At 45.0% G+C, this 21,348-nt stretch overlaps 2 protein-coding genes across 2 annotated transcripts; both read left to right on the top strand.

Moving 5' to 3' along the window:
• The first annotated feature begins 5,755 nt into the window (after nt 1–5,755).
• Nucleotides 5,756–7,430, top strand: LOC127755450 (exocyst complex component EXO70B1-like). Its single transcript, XM_052281130.1, has one exon. The coding sequence runs from the start codon at nt 5,756–5,758 to the stop codon at nt 7,253–7,255; it is 1,500 nt and encodes a 499-aa protein (XP_052137090.1). The 3' UTR covers nt 7,256–7,430.
• An 11,313-nt stretch (nt 7,431–18,743) lies between these two features.
• Nucleotides 18,744–20,242, top strand: LOC127754166 (caffeoylshikimate esterase-like). Its single transcript, XM_052279639.1, has 2 exons — nt 18,744–19,391; nt 19,579–20,242. The coding sequence occupies exons 1-2, from the start codon at nt 18,954–18,956 to the stop codon at nt 20,125–20,127; spliced, it is 987 nt and encodes a 328-aa protein (XP_052135599.1). The 5' UTR covers nt 18,744–18,953; the 3' UTR covers nt 20,128–20,242.
• The last annotated feature ends 1,106 nt before the right edge of the window (nt 20,243–21,348 follow it).

The raw sequence follows: 21,348 nt of genomic DNA, 5'->3' as shown, positions 1-21,348 counted from the left end.
GTAATCTAGATTATTAAATTAGATTACTCTAAGCTGGATTATAATAAGGTAACATAAAATAAGCTACGAGTTGTTTGTTTCTCTAGATTATTAGAGGCATCTAAGGGTAAGGGTAGTGGGTCTTTAACCACTCAATAATCTGAAAAAAAGCTCCTTTAGAGGAGATTATTGGATTATAGAAATCTGGCTTATAGATTATAATAATCCAGCATAATAATCTACTTGTTTGTTTCAGCTTACTTCTAATAATCCAGATTATAATAATCTTAAACTGAATCAAACAGGGCCTATGTTCCTTCCTTCCTTAAAAAAAGAAAAGTTGTGTTCCTTCCTTATCAGGGACGGGTCCAGGACTTTGAGGTTGGGTATTCGAAATGGGAAGGAATAAGAAAAAATTACAACCCAAAGCCTAATATTTGAATGAATAGGCCTCTTTTTTATCTTTTTCTATACACATTCTAAATATAGGCTTCATATATATAATCTTTTTTCCAAGATCTTGGATACTCATTTGAGTATCCATGAATCATGGTGGTCCCACCAATGTTCCTTGTGTTCATCAACCAACTCTTTTTATTATCATATACTTTTATCGTAAATAAACCAGAGATACTCTCTCTATTCCATATTGATCATCATATAAGTTTTTTCACCAAGGCTAAAAAAACTAAAATACCATACATATATAAATTATATACTAAAAGTCTATTAACATTCCTATAAACGCTCTCAAACTGCCACGTGGCGCTCTACAAACACTCCTAAGCCATCATGTGGTGCTCTAATAAATTAGAAGCAAAAAGAAAAATAGCTCGCCATTGGTTTTCGCTTAAATCAGTAGACCCATTATTTTTAACTATTAGATTAATTTTTAAGGAATACTAGCTAGATAACTCAAACCAACTGGTGGGCCTATTAGATCTATCTCAAAAAAGATTGCTCCCTTCCCTTCTACCTTACATGCCAATGTAACGTACATACATATGTATTCCCTGCTCTCTCCTTTTCTCCTATTTTCTAACTTATTATAAAATAATATAAATTTTAAATAGCTAAATAATCATGATTCTCAATTTATATACAGCATTAAATTCGTTTGTATTGTTTTTATTTGTAATTAAATAAATACTTCAAGACCTGTATTGCGTATATTTTGCTAGGTAAAAAAACTGAAATACTAGCGTGGCAGTCGAAAAACACTATAAAGAAAATTGACTAATTATGCCATCTTAAATCATTCCACGTATCTCTACTATTATAAAAATTGAATATGTTTTTACCAATATTTTGGTACGTCATCCGTGTATGAGTCGGGTTTTAAGTTCGTTTGCTTTTAGAAATACATATCCGTATTAGAGTCGGTTTTTAAGAATGTTCACTTTTGGTAATACAGAAGGATTTTCTAAATATATACTCCCTCCATACTCATAAAGGAAGTCGTTTAGGACAATGTTTAAGTCAAACCTTGGGAATATAAATCATGAATAACTCTCAAATTGTTGAGTTTGAATATGTAAAATTTATATGAATAGGTTTGTCTTGAAAAATAATTTCATAAAAGTATACATATATCACTTTTCAATAAATATTTTTATAGAAACAAGAAGTCAAAGTGGTGTTTTGGAGACCGTGTCGCTGTCCAAAATGACTTCCTTTACGAGTACGGAGGAAGTATATATCCAAGCGAACTCCCACAATGAATTTTATCTTACTTAAATCATATAACAATAATAACATTAAAATAGACATCACCCGTTGCAACGCACGGGTATTTTTTCTAGTAATTATAAATATGTACGTTAAATATCCTCTGAGGTGCAAGCCATCACCCATCACATCTTAAAAATTAAGAAATGTACTTGAAATTCTATGAAAAAACAAAACATCTAACCATCATTTTGCACTTAAATCGATAGACCTGATTGGATCTATCATTCTACACTCATAAGCTGCTATGTATCACATCTTAAAAATGAATAAAACTCATGGAAATTCTAAAAGAATGAAACATCCGACCTCATTAAAACCATTATTTCAGCCCCAAGATATATATTTAAAAACAAACTACAAAAAACAAAGTAACATCCCGCTCCCCGTCCCCCTCCCCCTCACATAGATTAACAAGGCACCATCTTTGCAAAGCCGGTTAAACATTCTCTGCTTCAAAAGCACAAATGATAAGATGAACTAGCATCATGAAAGTAACATGACCAGAAATGAAATCTACAAGACTACAACCACAGCCATAATATACTGCCATTCTCCCGTGATTTTAACCAACAATCAAGCAATCAATCCTTAGAAAAATGAACCAAATCCGAGGGAGAAATTCATGTCATTATCTGAACAATTTCAGCATAATATGAAATTGTCATTATCTGAACTTGGATATATATCTATTTATCTAAGACAAAACAACAGGACAGTGACAACTACCTGAATAACCAAAGTTCTCTACTTCTGGTGAGGTGTGTGCTTTCAAATATTTGCACATACACCGTTGGAAAGTGCATAATTATCCAGAAAATATAGTTAGTATATATAAAGATTATGATACATAGTATTGAGTGAAAAGATTAAAGTGATAATGTATGGACCAATAATTTTTTAGATTGAAGTGATATGGTCTTATGATGAACTTTCAGTGGTATATAGGGGATATTTTTTTGATAACAAGTAACATATATAGGGGATTTAATTTTCTCTTTTCATTTTCTTCCATGTCGAGTACATATGTATTTATTCATGTTCTAAGTCTGAACTATCACACAGGTCGAAACTAGGGTTTGGGATACCTTCCACACAGATCTGGAAAACCATGCACACTGCCGCCGTCGCCGTGCAGCGTCACCCCCGCTGCTGTGCGCCATGCTGCCGCCGAAAGCCGTGGCACCGCCCCAACTGCCGTGTTGAGAGGAGGGAGGGAGCAGCCTCGCGCCGATTTCTCTCGCCTCTCCTTTTGCTCTCTCCTCCCGAAGGGCTGTGCCACTACGGGTGGGGAGAATGGGTTGTGCCAGTTCGGTTCGGTTGCCTCCCAATCCCAGTGGTACCAAAGTATAGATGGCCAAATGGGCCGCCCAGCACGGCCCGACCTACACGCCGAACCGTGCTGTGCCAACCCACAGTCTGCACACATGGCCCAGTAAGACTCGGTCCGTGCCGGGCCGGCCGGAAGTCACGACAGTTTATTGTGCTTCTCCACATAATAAGTTTATGTATCCTCCCTAAACTTTGTGGGCTGTGTCCATATGGCTGGAAAGTAAGTCTATTTTGTACTCCTCTTGTCTCTGGGCTTTGTCTTATATGGTTAATTAACTCTACTTTTACGTCCCTATACTATTTTTTCCGATCGTGCCGTGCCGGGCTGGCCCACCATGCCGAGGGAGCGGCCCAAGCACAGCCCGGCTGTCGGGCCGGGTCGGCACGAGCACGACCCCAGAGGTGAAATGCAACCTAACAGAGGTGGTCGAAGGTGGCCTGGTGAGCAGGCGCGCGGGGACGATGTCATAGCACTGTTGGGGATACCCTCTTTAGTCCTGGTTTGCAACCCCTTTAGTCCCAGGTTGCAAACCAGGATGTCCAATCTGGGACTAAAGATTCCCAGTTAAAATAACCGGAACTCACCAACGCCGAACTAAAGGTATTTCTCTTTTTTTTCATTGTTTTTTCTGCTTGCATATTGATTTCGAGCCAAACTCACTAACGGCCCCACATTGAGTTGCTCCCGACATCGATCCCCAAATCTCCACATCAATTTGACATCACAAATCGAAAAAACATACTCAACAACAAAATCATCCACAAATTCACAAATCAATTGCATGAACATACTCAACAACAAAATCATCCACAAATTCACAAATCATCATAGATCTACCCGACGTCGCTCCACATTATTGCCGCCTCCAGTTCCCGCCGCCTCATGTGCCACCACTTGCCGCCTCCCCTCCCGCCCCATGGTTGAGGTGGTCGATGGTGAGGCGGGTGCCCCATGGGTCAACGAAGAAACGGTGGTACCTCTCCAGCGTCAAGGGCCTTCCCTGCATCTCCCTCCCTCGCAACCTCGGTGCCACGGTAGGTTCTTCCCCTCTGTTTCTCTCCTCTCCTTTTCCTCTTCTCTCCTCTTCTCCTCCCCGATGTAACTCTGCTTTACCTCTAGTCTCATCTTGTTTCTTTCCACTACCTTTGCTCTGCTTAGCGCTGCACAAGAGAACCAGGGGGAGGGAGAGGAGTGGGGAGGGCGAAGAAGATTGGACGAGGAGGCCGTGCGACGCTATAATTAAGGGTGTGACGTGTGCGTCTCTCCCTTCTCCGTGCACAATCTTTAGTCCCGGTTGGTATAAACAACCGAGACTAAAGTGTTTATCTTTAGTCCTGGTCGGGGACTAAAGATCCTCGGTAGCCTGACACCTCCTAACAACAATTGAACCGGGACTAAAAATGATCTTTAGTCCCGGTTGGTGAAGATCATAAAGTGGCGTTGGGCTTTTGAACCGGGCCTAAAGATATTCTTTAGTTCTGGTTTAAATGGTTCTTATTAGAATCAGGACAAATGTGATTTTTGCCATCGGGACATAGATCAGTTCTCCAGTAGTGTAGATGCGAAGGAGGCAGGAGGTGGAGGGGGCGAGGGCAAAGGCGGAGTCGAGGGAGAGGGTGATGCGTGTGTAGTGTCGGCGAGGGTGGAGGGAGGCGGAGGCAATGGGTACGTGAGAATCATCAGCAAGGAGACCATGTTGAGGGTGATCACGAGCATGATGCCGGAGTAGCTGAGGTCGAAAGCGCAGGCGATTGCGCTAGTGTTGGTATGTTTGGAGTTGTTGGCGGGCAGGGCGGGGGGAGAGGGGAGGATGCTGAGGTCGAAGAAGAAGCCGGCAGGCGCCATGGTGGACAGTGGCGGCCGGAGGGATTCCATTAGATATGTACTCCCTCCGGTTCCATATTAATTGACGTTTTGGACAAGATTGAGGTCAAACTTTTATAACTTAGACTATCAATAACTTTAAAAATATTTAGTTTAAAGGAACTAGAACAACATATATAGATTTGTCTTTTAAAGTACTATAATAAAAGTAAATATGTATTTATTTATTATATATATTATAATAGAAAAATAAGGTAAAAGATGTATCTTGTAGACCGTGTCATTGTCCAAAACGTCAATTAAAATGAAACCGGAGGGAGTATATAGGCAGTGGGTAGAGAAGCCCTTGGGCCTTTCCCTATATGGACAAAGTCCACCTTGACTCCCTCAATGAACTCGAGATGGAAAGTTGACTCTTTCCTCCCGATAACAGCCATCAGGCCTAAGCTTGTAATGAAAATGAGTCCTATGCCTACTCTGTTATTACTAGTTTGTGTGTATGTTGTAATGAAATTTAGGGCAACCAACTGTGTTACTTTCCTTCCTCGTGCTTATCAACCAACTCAACTCTTTCATTCATCATATTGTGTAATATATTTTTGTCGTAAATAAACAAGAATTAGTAATTAAGAAAGAAAAAAAAACACCAAGTAGCAGCATCGGAAAGAATGATCCTTCGCTGATTGTTTGTTAGGTTGTGTTCTTGCCGTTGCCGGCCATATAGGAAAATAAAATTCTTGAGCTTGACCCGATCAAACAACAAGACCAAGATAACAAGAGGGCTACTTGCAAGAAACAAATTTGCTGACTGCAAACACGCTTGCTATCGAGGGAGTACCTGTCTATCTCGAGTCGAGTATATAGCTGGTAGCCGCCACAACAACGGAGCAGATGATGAGTCGATTGATCGGCGATATGCAGCGCCACCGCCGCACGCTGTCCACCACCGTCGTCGAGGAAACCGTCGCCGCTGCGGCCACGCTGGTTTCCAAGTGGCATCCTGATGACCACCACTCCTCTCTCTTCCTCCATGACCATGCCTCCTCCCCGGAGGCCGACCACTTCCTCCACGCCGCCGCCGACCTCCACCGAGCCATGCTCTTCTTCGCCTCCGACCCTACCAACGCCCACAACGGCCACGGCCTCGTCCAGGCCCATCATCTCCTCGACACGGCCATGCGGAGGCTTCAGCTCGAGCTCCCACGACTCCTCCTCGCACCACCACCTGCAGGCAGTCGGGACCGCCTCCGTGCGCTCGCCGACACCATGATGTCCGCCGGCTATGGCAAGGAGTGCATCTCCACCTTCAAGGAGCAACGCCGCGCAGCGCTGGCCGCCACGCTCCGCCGCCAACATACCGTGGTGCAGGTGCCGTTCCACAAGCTTACCTGGGAGCAGGTCGACAACATACAGTCCTGGCTCGCCGCGGCACGAATCGCCTTCTCGTCCGTCTTCCCTGCGGAGAAGGAGCTCTGCGACACCGTATTCGCCGGTGACGCCTCCGTCGGCGACGCGGTGTTCGAGGACGTGGCCAACAACCAGGCAGCAAATCTCCTCGCCGTCGCTGAGGCCGCGGTGGCGCGAGCGCGCCGCGCGCCGGAGCGGCTGTTCCGTGTGCTGGACGTGCACGACGCTCTCACCGAGATCCTGCCCGAAATCATGTCGGTGTTCGGTGACAGGTCAGAGGTGGCGAAGCGCGCCTGCTCTGCTCTGTTCAAAGCCGGTGAGGCGGCGCGGGGAGCGCTGGCCAACTTGGAGGTGGCCATCGAGAAGGAGCCGTCCAAGGCCACGGTGGCCGGCGGCGGAGTGCACCCGCTGACGCGCTACGTGATGAATTACCTCGTCTTCCTGGCCGACTACGAGGGCGCCCTTGACCGCATAAACCAGCAACAGGGATCGCCGGAGAGGTCGTGGTCCATCGGTTGGTTGGTGCAGGTCCTGATGCGCAAAATCGAGGCCAAGGCGGGGAGCTACCGAGAGGCGGCGCTCAGGCACCTCTTCATGGCGAACAACACGCACTACGTGGCCAGGAAATTGGCCATAATCCCATCTCTCGGGGACGACGACGGTGAAGCCCAAGATGCGGCGCGGCGGCACGTGGAGGCGTACGTGCGCGCGGCGTGGGGCAAGGTGCTCAAGGCAATCGCGGCGGCGGACGGCGTGGAGGTGGAGGAGGCTGTGATGCAGGCGGTGGCGAAGCAGGAGAAGTGGGTGGCGGCAGACGAGGAGATGGGTCAGGTGCTGAGGGCGGCGGCGACAGCGGCGGTGGTACCCAAGTACAGGATGTTGTACCGCCGGCACGGGGCAACGCTGCGGCTGACGCCGGGGGACGTCAACGCCATCATCGCCGCACTCTTCGGCGGGATTATTGCAACGCCTAGCTCATGCTGACTCTTCTTGAGTCTTGTCTTGCATCAGTTAGTTTCTGGAGTAGCTAAGCTAGCTTGCAAACTAATTTTGATTTCATATATATGATGATGCATGATTGTGCTCTGTTATTATTACTCCTACTTACCATTATTGTACCAGCTAGTAACATTATTAATATAAGCAGAACGAACCATCATATTTGTACTCCTAATTATATTGTGTACCGCTATAACATTAATTTCCTTGGGGTTGTTGCAATGACAATAACTGTACTATGTAACGGGGCGTATCCTATATACACATGCCCTCGCGTGTACACACCGTTTACACCAACTAAAAATTATCACAAAAAGTTCCAATAGTATTACATCTACGTGTAAAGTCGGATCTTCAAATTCATTCTACGTATAGAGTAACAAAAAAGACAAAATTCTGACAGAATTACAACCCTAAAACTATCAGATTTTTTTTTGTTACAGCTAAAATATAATGAATTTGAGGTTAAGATTTTATCCTTAGGTGTAATACTATTGAAAGTATATGTATGAATTTTTCTAGATTTTTTTGTGATATTTGTTAGTTGGTTTGTACGTGTATATACGTGAGAGTTTGTGTGCATAGGATATGTTACCATACGTAACAGAATGCTTTGCTTGTTCTCACAATCAGGCTTGAAAATAAGCCTATAGATTGTACTAACTGAATTGCTAGCTCCTTTGGGGTTTTCAGTCAACAAGCTAATTAATTAAGCTAGGAGTTTTCTTCCCATTTCAGTTACCAATTCAACCGTCTGAAGCAAAAAAGAAGTAGCAACAGGACTCCTTCATTGTTGGACTCTTAACTATTTCGTTTTGACTACCCAGATTACATTGAATTGTCAACACATCGATTGCTAAAATAGTCATATTATATTCTCTGTATGAGACTGATTCTTAATTGCCGTTACTTAAAAGGAGTTGTAAGGACATATACAATAATAATTAATAGTAGACTATTAAAGTTCTTAACCAAATAAGTTTACTGACTGACATGAGTCATGAGAGAGAGGGGAAAGAGAGAAATTAACATCATTCTTATGTATGAAATGGTTTAAATTCTTAGCATTTATAAAATGAAACTTTGCTAATTCAGGATAGAGAAAAGAAAAGAAAAATAATAAAATTTATTTCGGTGCATTAATTATTAGAGTATTTTGTCGTCTCAACCGTTGTAAGAGAGAATAGTATCTAAATGAACTAAGAGTCTATATATTTCATATATCATAGGCTACCTTTGAACATGCCCTAGGGTGTGTTCGCCAAAACCGGTTACCAGCCGGTACAGTAAATACAGAAAACGGAGCGATCCATTAACGCGTGATTAATTAATTATTAGCTATTTTTTTTTCAAAAATAGATTAATTTGATTTTTTAAAGCAACTTTCATATATAGAAACTTTTTACAAAAAATGTACCGTTTAGCAGTTTAAAAAACGTGCGTACGGAAAACGAGGGAGATGAGTTGGGAAAAGAGGCATCCGAACTCACCCCTAGTAGTGAATCAAAATCAGTCTCTTGAGATGTTGACTTGTTATCATCAATTAGGATTATTAAAATAAAATAAAGGTGGGGCTCCACAAGAGCACTATTAGGTTCTTTATTAATTACCTCTTCCCAGTGAGCTCGTGAGCCCATCTAGAGGAAAAGAATGGCCCACTTGTGTTTTCCTGTTCTACGGGCCATCAGCCCATAAGCTAACCCTGTTTTTTTTTCCCATTATACATATATTTTATTACACCGAAACGTTTATATAAATATATAATTTTGAGAAGAATCAATTTTCTGAGGAAACTCTGCATACATAAATTTTATAGTTTGTATATATGAAATTGAAACAAACAAAAATGCAATTTGGAATAATGAAACAAACGTGCATGTGTGCTACAAGGCCCAAGTGTCTGGGCTGTCCCCGTTGGATTCGGCATGCTATAGACAAAAGGGACTATATAGAGAACTGTCGAAAGTTTTTTAGGGAGAAAACTTTCAAATCTAACTATAGTATAATTGCAATATAATTTCACTATAGCTATAATGTAACTCATATATAAGTATTAAAATAATATATGTAACATTATATCTAAATTATATAGATATGATAATATAGTTACAGTGCAGTCACATAGTAGTTACAATGTAGTTACACTGTAATTACAATGTAACTACATAACTAGGGTGTAACTGGAGTATAATGTAACTATATAACTAGGGTGTAACTGGAGTATAACTAAAATTTAACTCATTTAACTTTTCAAATACATGCAGCAGATCAAGTGGCTAGCACGCGTGGCTTCCAGGATGGAGACCCTAGGTTCGAGCCCCTACAAGCACACGCGTACAGACACATCACTCACCAACACGGTTGATTGCGCATCAGCCATTTTCATGGAAAAGGTATATGGTTCCGAAGCTTTCCTTAATTGTTAAAACCAGTTTACTTTGCATCCCCGTACAGTTTCGACCATGGTTTTATCATACTGTTGTAATATTGCCACAGCATGGACCGGTGATGAGAGGATGCTAGGCATGCAAATCGACATCGGGCCAAGCATATTGATATCAAGGAGGCAGTTGGACGCTCAGATTGACGCTACCTAAGAAGGTTGATCTCGGGGAAATGGCTGGGTACTCAGATTGACAATGAGAGGACCGAGATGGGGCAACACAGAGGGCATTGGAGCCCTTCCTCATGTAGCTGTGGCCGCTCACATCTCCCTGATTATCATGTGGAGCTTAGGCAACAACTGCTCATTCTCCAATGCCAAGCCATGGCAGCCCCCACAACAACGATGAGCGGTTGTTACCGGTTCAGGGTCTAGGATCCCTTTCCCCTCTCTCTCTCTATAATCTTTCTCAACCCCGACGGTACCCTCACTAGCCCCCCTCGATACCACCGGCAACCTCGTGCTGCCTTAGCCCTAGAAGAGGCCCATCTGACATGCATGACAAATGGCATTTTTTGTTTGCCTCACTACTGCAGAGGGAGAGAGGAAACAGTACCCTCATTCACATATGGGCCCCATGATCATTTTTTAAATAAAATTATACCACATTAGCTATGGTGGTCAAGTCAACATGTCATGTCAAATAAAACCGTAGCACAAACTAGCCAAAGAAGTAAATTGATTTGGTTCTAACACTTACACCCCCAGGGTTTAGTATTTCAGTTGACAAAATTGTAGCGGGGACAAAATTCTTTTAAGACGCTCATTTGACATACTAGATGAAACCCCGCGGGTTGTTGCAAGAGTTTAATATGATAATAGTAGAAATAACGTGTAATATAGCTAGATGATGTAAGCTTATAGAATTTGTATTTCTGATTGATCATTGGAAAGGCTATAACCACTTAAGTTGATGTGGTTTATGATAATTTAAATAGTATATAGATTGATATGTAATTCAAAACTGAAAGTAATGTGTGTTGAAATATTGTGTAAATTATGTGGGATGATAATTTAACATGCTTGTATTTTAAAGCTTTAGAATATATTAGAATATAGATGACATAGCATGTTTGCATAAGAATTATGATGTAATAATTGCTAACGGATGATGATACGGTTTTTTTTATATATTTTGAGTTTTAGGATGCAGTTGGTTAGATACGTAGCTTTGGACAGCTTGGACCTGGACTAGTTTGACATGTATCTTTCTCTTCTAGCCACAGCCGTGGCTGATTTGTCCGAAGCAATGGGACAAATATATTCAAAGTTCAATCTTGGTCATGGTGCCTTACAAACACCCTAGTGGGCGGCGGCTACATAGGTTGTTTCTAATTTTTTCTGTGGTCACGTAACCGTAGCTTCAACGGTTGGAATAACGAGATGTCGATTTGACTTTCTATTGTTGTAGAATTTTTATGAACATAATACCATGTTAATTATAGAAAAAATCTAATTTACACTGAACTATTTCATTGGATCACTTAACCCTAAACTATTTTTCGGTTCATTTTATTCCTAAACTATTAATTTTTTTCACTTTACTGGTTAATTATATTTCTTTTCTGTTACGTCCCAAAACGACCCTAAAATATATCCTTTAAATTATGCTAGAATAACTAAAATCCTTGTGAAAGCCTTCAAAAATTAAAATGTGCAAAGTTAAAAGTCAATTAAGGCTTGGAGGATTTTTGTATATTTCCTAAAAGCCTAAAATGTGTAAATAAATTTTAGTGGAATTTTCAGAGCACAAATAATAATTAAGAAGAAATAAACAAAGTTGAAAAGGTTTTATAAAAAGAAAAACACCCTAAAAACCCTCCCTCCCTCTCTTAGGCCGGCTCGGCCCACTTCCCTCCCCCTCTCTCCTCTTTCCCCGCGGCCCACTCGGCCCCTCCCCGCGCGCGCGCCGCTGACGGGCGGGCCCGCCCGCCACCCTCGCTGACGGGTGGGGCCAACCCGTCATCTCCTTCCTCCCGCCGCCTCGCCCGCGCCTAGCGCCGCCGCCGCCGCCGCGAATCCCGCCGCCTCCCGCCGTCCCCGCGTGCAATAAAGTGGGGGGAATCATTCCCCGTGATCCCCTCTCCCTCTCCCCCCATTTTTCCCTCTCTCTCTCGCATTCAAACGGGCGGATTTGCTCCCGCAAATCTCGCCGGCGCCATTGATGGCGGCCGGACCTCCCGGCCGGTTTCCTTCCTTCCCCGACCGCTCTCTCCCCCTTCCAACCCTATTTAAACCCTCCCCGCGCCTCCCTCGCCCGTTTCCGCCCTTGCCGCACCGTCTCCTCGCCAGAATCGAGCTCGCGCCGTCGCCCTCTCTCTCCTCCGTCGCCGACGACCTTTGGCCGGCTCTCTCCGCTCGCCGGGACCGTTTCCCGCCCCGGCGTCGCCTCCTCCGGCTTCGCCGCACCGTCGTCGTCCCCGTCCACCCCCTCGTCGAGCTCGCCGACCGCCGGAGCGCCGCCGTCCCCGTCGACCCGAGCCGCGCCACCGCCTTCCTCCGCTCCGGTTGCCTTTTTCGTCGTCGCCGTCGACCTAGGGTGAGCCGCGGACCGCCGCCTCGTTTCCCCCTTTCCCTCCCCTCTCTCGGCCGCCGCTCCGCCGTGCCTATGGCCGCCGCCGGCGACCATAGGGGCGCGGGCGCGCCGCCTCCTGCCGGCCGTGCCGACGTGGTCGCCTTCGGGCGCACCGAGCGGCTGTCGCGTGGGGCCCGGCCGTCAGCCGCCCGCGCCCTCGGGTGCTGCTGACGCGTGGGGCCCACGGCGCCGGCCGGTGTGAGCCCGGGTGCACCCGGTCCACCGTGGACCGTGAGGCTGCCGCGTGGGCCCCACTCCCGTGGACCCGGTCCGCACGCCCTCTCCCCTCGGTTGACGCAATAAACCATTTTTTAAATTAAAATTTAAATGAAGAAATTCATAAATATTCATTTAAAGAGCATATAAACTTCAAATGGCCATAACTTGGCCATTTGAACTCAGAATTGGACCGTTCAAGTCTCTAATTTTCCCTTAAGAAGTCAAGAACCCATTTTTGTGCTTTGTTCCTGCTTGTTATATGAAGTTTATTAGAGTAAAAGCCTTTTTCCTTTCCATTGGTCGTGTAGACGCTGCAACTTCGGAAGATCCGCTCTACGTGGAGGTTGAAGCCGACGTTTGGGAAAGCGAGCAAGGCAAGTCACATCATCCTTGAACATATTGAATCCCAGTTTATAAAATTATTTTGATTTAAATTAATGCATTATCGCTTTATTTAAATTCCCGCTTTATCACTGTTTTATTTAGCCATGCCTATTTACCTTTGTTATGACCTTATTATTATTGTTATTGTTATTATTACCTTGTTCACCCTAGAATAAACAAAACCCCAACTAGTGGATACTCTATTTATGGTTCCACTAGTATGAACTTAGGTAGATGCTTCGCTGGTTAATTAGGCAACATTAGGTGGTTTTACAACTCTAGACTTTGGGAATATTCATATCACCTGGGCACTATGGAATGGTTGGATTATTGTGGAATTGGATTCACACCTCCCCCTCTATTCAAAATCCTCAAAATGGTTTTAGGCTGGGCTCGGGGTGCATGGTTTTGATAGTAGCACCTCGGCCATATAAGGACCGGTCTTCGGGCCTCTGTTGCAAAGCACTACCGTACTTCCACATGTCTAGTGGGTAAGGCTTAGTTTGTGGCTCAGTCTGGTTATAAACAAAAGTACACGGATGGAGATGGACGAAGTCGGGGGTCGATGGACATCTCTAGGGCAAATGAAGGCTACACGAGCTGCGGCCCGGTAGTCGAGATGTCATGGCACAGGGCTGGTGTCCTGCTGCTAGGGGCTCAGTCCTGCCTACCTGTCCCGGAGGTTCCGGCCATAGGTGGGGTTGGGTTGGTACTCTTGTCTATGGTTAGGATGGGTTGGAAACTATGTCACGTCTTCCGTCCGTATACCGTGGTGGTATGTGGCACGTGGTTACACGTGAGGAAGATGTGTCTTGTGGGTAAAGATGTACACCTCTGATCAGAGTATAACCTATTCGAATAGCCGCGCCCTCGGTTATGGGCAAGCCGAGCAATGTACCCAAGTTAGTGTTTTAAATTCTTAAAACCTGCTTAACAACTAAAATGTGGAATGGTTGGCCTGGGTTGGCTTGGGACGAGCTGGGACCCAGGTTCGGGTTGCCAGTTCGGTCTGAATCATCGTAGGCCTTGGGTTAAGGCAGGTTCATGTGGGTTCACGGCCTTGATTAATAATCTTGTATAGCTCTAGGATCGTGTTTACCAAATCGCTTTGGGCAACTAAGTGACTTTTAAATGTTGTTTACTGCAAAACTTAACCCCTATATTATAACTCCCTTGTACTCCCTTGCATTTATTCTGCACTTGTGGGTGTGTCTTGTTGAGTACGGTAGTTGTACTTAGTCTTGCTCAATTTTTCCCAAACCCAGAAGAAGAGTTCCTGGAAGATGAAGGCTTTGGTGTCTAGCTCGTGCCTGCCGTCAAGCGCCTGTGGTCGTCGCCCTAGTCTTCTGCTGTTTTTCGTTTGTCTTCTTGTGTGCTGGGCCTTCGCCACCCATGTAATAAATTAATTATTTACGCTTCCGCTTGATAAACTCTGAAATGTATCAACTTTTGGTGTACCTTGCCTCCTGGGACAAGGAATAATACATGCACGTAAGGAACGCCCGTTGGGTTATTTCCAGTCGTGACATTTTCTTTGTTGCTTAAATGTTGTACAGCCATATATGAGACCATTATCAAAGTTCTAAAATAGTTTGAAAATTTTTCTTGACTATTTGCTTAAAATTTTAAATCTCTATGTTTAAAATGGTCTCAAAGCTTCCAACCTATATAAACAACGATTAAAAGATTCTAGAAAATGCTGAGAGATAAGTTATAATGCATATGTATCAATCTCACCAAATTTCATTGTAAAATATGACCTATATAAAGAGAAACGAAACAAGATAAATATCATTAGGGAGTAAGGTAAACCATTTTTAACAATTTGGGGGTAAAAATGAGCCATGAAATTGTGTAGGTGGTTAAGTGTTTCAGTGAAAAAGTTTGAAAAAATATAATGGACATTTTTTCTTAATTATAATTATTTACAGGCTGGCAGGCGATCGATGTTGATAGGCATATATAACAAAGGTAGTTTACGTATAGAGATGTTTATGGATGAGAGATGCATCAAGTGTTAGCTCTATAGTGTGACAGGTCGACGTTATATTAGGCGGTTAGGGACGTACATGTTGGGATGGTGCAATATGCATACTAGAATATGTATAGTTTGTTTGTTTGTTTTTCTGGTGAGAACCAGCAAGGTAATAAGTATGGAGATATTAGCTAGGTAGAATTGTTTTTTTATTTGTAATATCATATTATCGAGGATCGGAATACTATCAGATTATCAGATTTTCGAAAGTGCATATTTTTTTACATAATATCTATAGATAATATGTTATATAAATTAAAGCATATAATATTATTTTAATCCACCTTATTTTAAATAATATTTGGTGGGATTATAGAGATCGTAGTTTTGGGATACTACCTAAAATTTCGTAAAATCATGCGAAAATCAATAGTAAGATCAAGATAGTATGAAAATTCGAATACTAGGTGGGACCAGTATCGTTTTGCTTGTAGTATCAAAAGATGGATCGGGATACTGATAATGTTGTATAAGGGAGGAGTAGTTGATTAATTTGAGAGAACTGAATTAGGGGTTTGAGTTGACATGGATGGATCGCGTGTCCACATGTTGCACGTGACGTGTGCATGTTTAGAAACAATGAGAGTCAATACTGCCGTGTGAGTCATTTTGCACCGATTTTAATAGTTAGCGTGAAACACCATGAGTAGCAGGATGTTGAGGTCCGGAATTCGAAGTAAAATTCTTGATTTGCCCATTCCTGGTCTTCATGGGAAAGAAATAAGAAAGAGATTATTCCCCTAGAGCTTGTCCACTAGTATATTATAAGAATTATCCACCCTTGTCATTTTACTTCTTACGCGGGGTTTATGGACAAAAGTTAGCCCGGATTACTAAAGATCTTTGTTGAGGGAAAAGGAGGGATTTGCTGAGTTCAAAAGCAAGAGTACTTCAGTGAAAAAGCAAAAAAATCATTCCCAGTTTAGCTACGGGTACACATGGGACTAGGCTAACAAGTATCTTTGTTTGACCCTGGATTAGGGTTAAATTTCCTATGTTTAATGGAGGGAGAACGCCTGGACTTGAACTAGAGACCTCGCCCGTGAAGTAAATCATTGCCCCTACGATCCAACCAATTGGAGTAGTCGTTATACCAAGTTTACGGTTGATGAATACGAATCATACCCAACGAGTTAAAATGGATTTTTTTCCTTTGTGAATCAGGGCAGGGCAGTATTGGCAGTTGCATTTGTTAACGTGGCGTCCACATGGTAGCCCAATTATAATTTCTTTTTTAAACAAATAGTGGGGCCTACAAACCATCCTCCCACCTCTCTCCCTCCTTCCTTCTCTATCTGACTACCCCCCCCCCACTCTTCAAGTCCTCTTAGTGGCAGCAAGGCGGTGGACTTTTTCCTTTGGAGGTAAAGATGGGAACTTGGTTCAACCTTTTGGGTTGGGCATTAGGGGTGTATCTTCACGTACAGGGTTTCGATCGGCATCGACGCTATCATCTTCACCCTCACCACCCGGTACGATGTGGCTCCAGGTGTTTTCGGGCTTCGGCACATCACCGTTGGAGGCCACTGGTTTTGCACTCTATGCACCCTCGGTCAAGGACACCAGCACCATGGGTAACAGGCATAGAATAGAATCTGAGTTGGACTTTGTTCTATGCTCTCTTAAATAGAGAGACACACTAGCTTTTCTAACTGCATGACGATAGTAGCATAGTCGAGGGACGACTGGATGCCGGCCTGATCGAGGGTTCATTAACACCCTGATACACTATAGTATAGTTAGATTGGATCAGGGGAGGAGTGTTCTTAATCAATGTCCTAGAAATATACGTTTCGACTTAACCTCATTAATAAATATAGTACCTCGATGTTGTTATAATGTTTGGAATTTCTATGATGTTGTTATTCGTGCGGTGAAGGTGGCTTGCATTTTTCAATCATTTGTGTTTACTAGAAAAAATGGCCATTGCAACGGGTAAAACCATTTTTGGATCACATACATTATACTCTTTGGTTTGGGCTAAAAGCCTATTTCCTTACTTTTCAGCCCAGACCAGCCCGGCCACTACCTCCTTCCTTTTCAGTCTCACTTTGTTTTGGGCTAAAAGTTCCTTTCTTTTCAGTCTCAGACCAGCCCGGCCGCTACCTCCTTCCTTTTTCAGTCTCATCCCAACCCGTTACCTCCCTCTGCTTAGCCTGTCTCTCTTTGACCTAGCCCACAAGTGAAAATGTAGACCCAACTCGCATAGTTGACTGCCGTCTTCAATCTCGGAAGACGTCTCATGCCCGTAAAATGCTAGAATCGATCCTTCCATCAAATCTGATTGAATCTTTTTCGATCTCCCAAAATTGGTTGAGAGTTTTTATATAGTCAATATGCTCTTTCCGTTTTTATCAAAATTGGAGCGAATCTATCAAACACGGGATAAAAAGGTGACTTTTAAATACAGAATCAATCTAGTAAATAAAAGCGGAATTGAAAGTAAAAATAAAATCATGGGAAATAGTGAGGGGTAGTGGGGAATCATTTTTGCAATCAATTGAAGGAGGCAACGTATGGGTAGAAAGATTGTTGTGGCCACGCGGGTGCTAGTGTTTCGTCCAGCAAAAAAAAACCGTAAAAAATGAATCCTTACCCGCGTGTAAAAAAACAACGTAGAGTGATGGAAAAAAAGAAGTAAGGCCAAAAAAAAAAGAAAACGAAAAAAACAGAAAAAACGAAAAAACCACGGACAGAAAAAGGGCGGATGGAGAAAATTAAGGTGAAGAAAAAAGAGCGAGTGGAACGGAAAAAAGGAAAAAGCGGCGAAGAAAACGAGAGGCGAAAAAAAGAGAAAAGTGGCGAGGAAAAAGAGATGACCAAAATAATTACGGGATACGGGAAACATTATGTATTTTTTATTAAGTATATAGAATTATTTATTTTTTAAAAAAGTTTGCACTTGGCCAGCCTAACCTGCCTGTTTGCACAAATAGATTTTCGGATGCGATCTCAGATACGCATGCGAAAATGGATTTTCACGTGAGAGTGCGCTATCCGATTAGGAAGATGCCAATTTTTACAAACACATAGGAGGGGCGGGCCACTTAGCCGTTTGCGAAAATATGTTTTAGTTGTTTGTAAAAATTATTTGTATAGTAATAATTGATTTTAGGGGTTTCAGGGAGAGGCATTCAACTTGCTCATGGCGTGTGCAAAGTGCAAACACCCCAGTGAAGTCGATAGGTGAAGTATAAAATATTTTATAGATTGTTTTTCTTTTGTGCTAAAATTTTGTGAGCAAGCTGGGGGGCGTTAAGCGTACAATCCATCGAGCTATCGGACGGAGACCTCTTGTATGTGCTCGTGCTACTATTGTGCGGTTGCAAGAACGAGACGTGGATTTGATTTTCTGTTGTGGAAGATACGCATCAACCATATACAGGCCGGCGGACGATCGATGTTGATAGGCAGGTATACAGAGGTGGAGTAGATAGTTTACGTATAGAGATGTGTCATAAATGAATGAGAGATGCATATATCAAGCTAGCAGTCTGATGTACGTGTTGGGATGGTGCAATATACTAGAATACGTCCGTCCTATAGCTATATAGTTTTGTGGAGTAGATTGTTTTCTGAGGGCCAAATTAAGTTAATTAAGGAAGTAAGAAGAAGAAATACCAATAAAGAGCGAGATCGATAATATATAGAAGTCGTTGATTAATTTGAGGGAATTATATATGGATCGGTCGTCGCCCCCAAAACGTACGTGTCCACATGTTGCACGCGACGTGTTACGTGCACGTTCTAAAACGATCAATTAATTAATTGATTATCCGCGCGCGCGCGGGCGGGTTCAACGAAGGATTGTAGATTATTATAATTACTCTGTTTCAAATTCGTTGTTCAATCCTCGGCTCGGCCGTGGCTGCTAGCTGCCTGCCTTTAAATTCTTCCTTCCTTCCTTGGTAGTACTTCTGCCCTCTACAGCTGCATCTGCTAATTAAGTTGCTAAGCCAGGTGCAGGTCCAGGTGGTGCCGTGGTGGTAGTAGCAGTAGTAGCCAGGGCAGGAATATCTATCGATCGATGAGCAGCAGCGGCGGCGATGGGGGTGGGTACGATTACTCGGAGGATTGGGTGGTGAATTCGCGAGGGATGCGGCTCTTCACCTGCGCGTGGATTCCCAAGGAGAGCAGTAGAGGCGTGGTTTGCCTGTGCCATGGGTACGCGGTGGAGTGCAGCGTGACGATGCGCGGCACGGCGGAGCGGCTTGCGAGGGCGGGCTACGCCGTCTACGGCATCGACTACGAGGGCCACGGCCACTCCGACGGCCTCCAGGGCTACGTCCCCGACCTCGACGCCCTCGTCCGCGACTGCGACTCCTTCTTCTCCACCGCCACCGCCTCCTTCCCCCGCCGCAGATTCCTCCTCGGCGAGTCCATGGGCGGCGCCGTCGCCCTTCTTCTCCACCGCTTGCGCCCTGACTTCTGGACCGGCGCCATTCTCGTCGCCCCCATGTGCAAGGTCCGTTCAACTCCATCTTAACCTTTGACTCTGACTTTTCCTTTTTCTTTTTGCCCGCCTATGCCACATGCTTCCACGAATCATTCACTCTATTCGTCCCCAAGATTAGATTAGATTAGATTAATTAGATAACAGAACAGACTGTCTCTTTCCCATTTAAATATAGATACGGAACATGTGGTTGCAGATCGCGGAGGAGATGCGGCCGCACCCGATGGTGGTGAGCGTGCTGAAGGTGATGACAAGCATCATACCAACGTGGCGGGTGGTGCCGACGAATGACGTGATCGACCTGGCATACAGGATGCAGGGGAAGCGAGACGAGATCCGAGGGAACCCACTGTGCTACAAGGGCAGGCCCCGCCTCAAGACCGCCTACGAGCTGCTCCGCGTCAGCATCCTCATCGAGTCCACCATCCTCCCCCACGTCTCCCTCCCCTTCCTCATCCTCCACGGCGCCGCCGACCGGGTCACCGACCCCTCCGTTAGCGACCTCCTCTACCGCTCCGCCTCCACCACCGACAAGACCTTCCACCTCTACACCGGCATGTGGCACGCCCTCACCTCCGGCGAGCTCCCTCACAACATCGACGCCGTCTTCCGCGACATCATCGACTGGCTCCACCACAGGACATCCCCCACCTCCGCCTCACACGACTCAAGTACGTCTTCCGAGGCAGAGCGCAAGGCCAAGCATGACGACACCACCCATGATTGCGGCAAGCAAACATCATAGTGATCACCTACTACTATATAATATGGCTAGCTAGCTGCTATACCTACTAGCATGTATGTCTTTACTATACTACATATATCCTTTTAAAAAATATATATAATGCTATTGACTTTTAGACGTCTTGTTTGATCATTGTCCCATATGTTGGTCAAATTGAGCCAAAGTTTCTTGATTAAGGTTTTGCCTAGCTACACTCTATATGCCTTGTCATACTTACGATAAAGTTAGCCACCAACCAGCTAGACCTGAAGCTAGTTAAGGTCATAAATTTTAAAATGGGAGAAGTACAAATTATCCCCTGAATTATCGTGGTCGACCGAATTACCCTCCTAAACCCAAAAACCAGACATTACTCACCCTGAACTTTCAATACCGGACGAATTACTCCCCTCGACCCAATCCAGAGCGGTTTTGTCCTACTTGGCGTACGCGTGGCAATCCAGCCAGCATTTTATTTAGTAAAGAAAATGTGGGTCCCATCTGTCATACTCATCTCCCCTCTTCCTCTCTCTCTTCTCTCTCTCACGGGGCAGTGTGCATGGGCGGGGAGGTGGGCGGCGGCGTGAGGACGGGCAGCGCTGGGCTGGAGCAGGCGCGGCGCCGGCACCTGTAGCCGGTGGTGTCGGTGGTGGAAGGTGCCGCCGGGCGGCAGCTGCATGCCGTGGAGGCCAAGTTGGGGCGGAACAAGGAGCTCGACGAACTGGCATGCCGTGGAGGCCAAGTTGGGGCGGAACAAGGAGCTCGACGAACTGGCACGGGAAACGGAGGCAGGAGCGACGAACTCTGGGAGATAGCCAGAGTTGTCAGGCGTCGTCGTCGCGAGATGAGGAGGGTGTGCGTGGTGAATGGGTGCTCACCTAGATGCGGCGGAAGCAGACGACGGTGGCGCCCCCTACTCAGCTCGCGGGATGGAGATCGGCGCAGCCTACTCAGCCCACCGCTAGCCTCGGCTCCTCGCCCGCCGCCGGCAACCGCTTCCGCCCCCGCCTGCCATCGGCCTCGGCTCCTTGCCCATCGCCCGCAGCCGCCTCCGCCCCCGCTCGCCGCCGGTAGCTGCCTCCGCTGCGCCCTCCACCCGCCAGCTGCCTCTGCCCCCCGCCCGCCACCGACAGCCGCCTCCATCGCCACCCGCCTGCCGCCGGCAGCCGCCTCCGCCCCCACCTGCCCTGGCCTAGCTCCTTGACCGCCGCCCGCCAGCCGCCTCCTCTGTTCACACCGAGA

This window comes from Oryza glaberrima, chromosome 11 (assembly GCF_000147395.1).
Source record: "Oryza glaberrima chromosome 11, OglaRS2, whole genome shotgun sequence".
NCBI lineage: Eukaryota > Viridiplantae > Streptophyta > Magnoliopsida > Poales > Poaceae > Oryza > Oryza glaberrima.
Note: the sequence above shows the minus strand (reverse complement) of the source record. Positions and strands in the feature narration are given on the sequence as shown.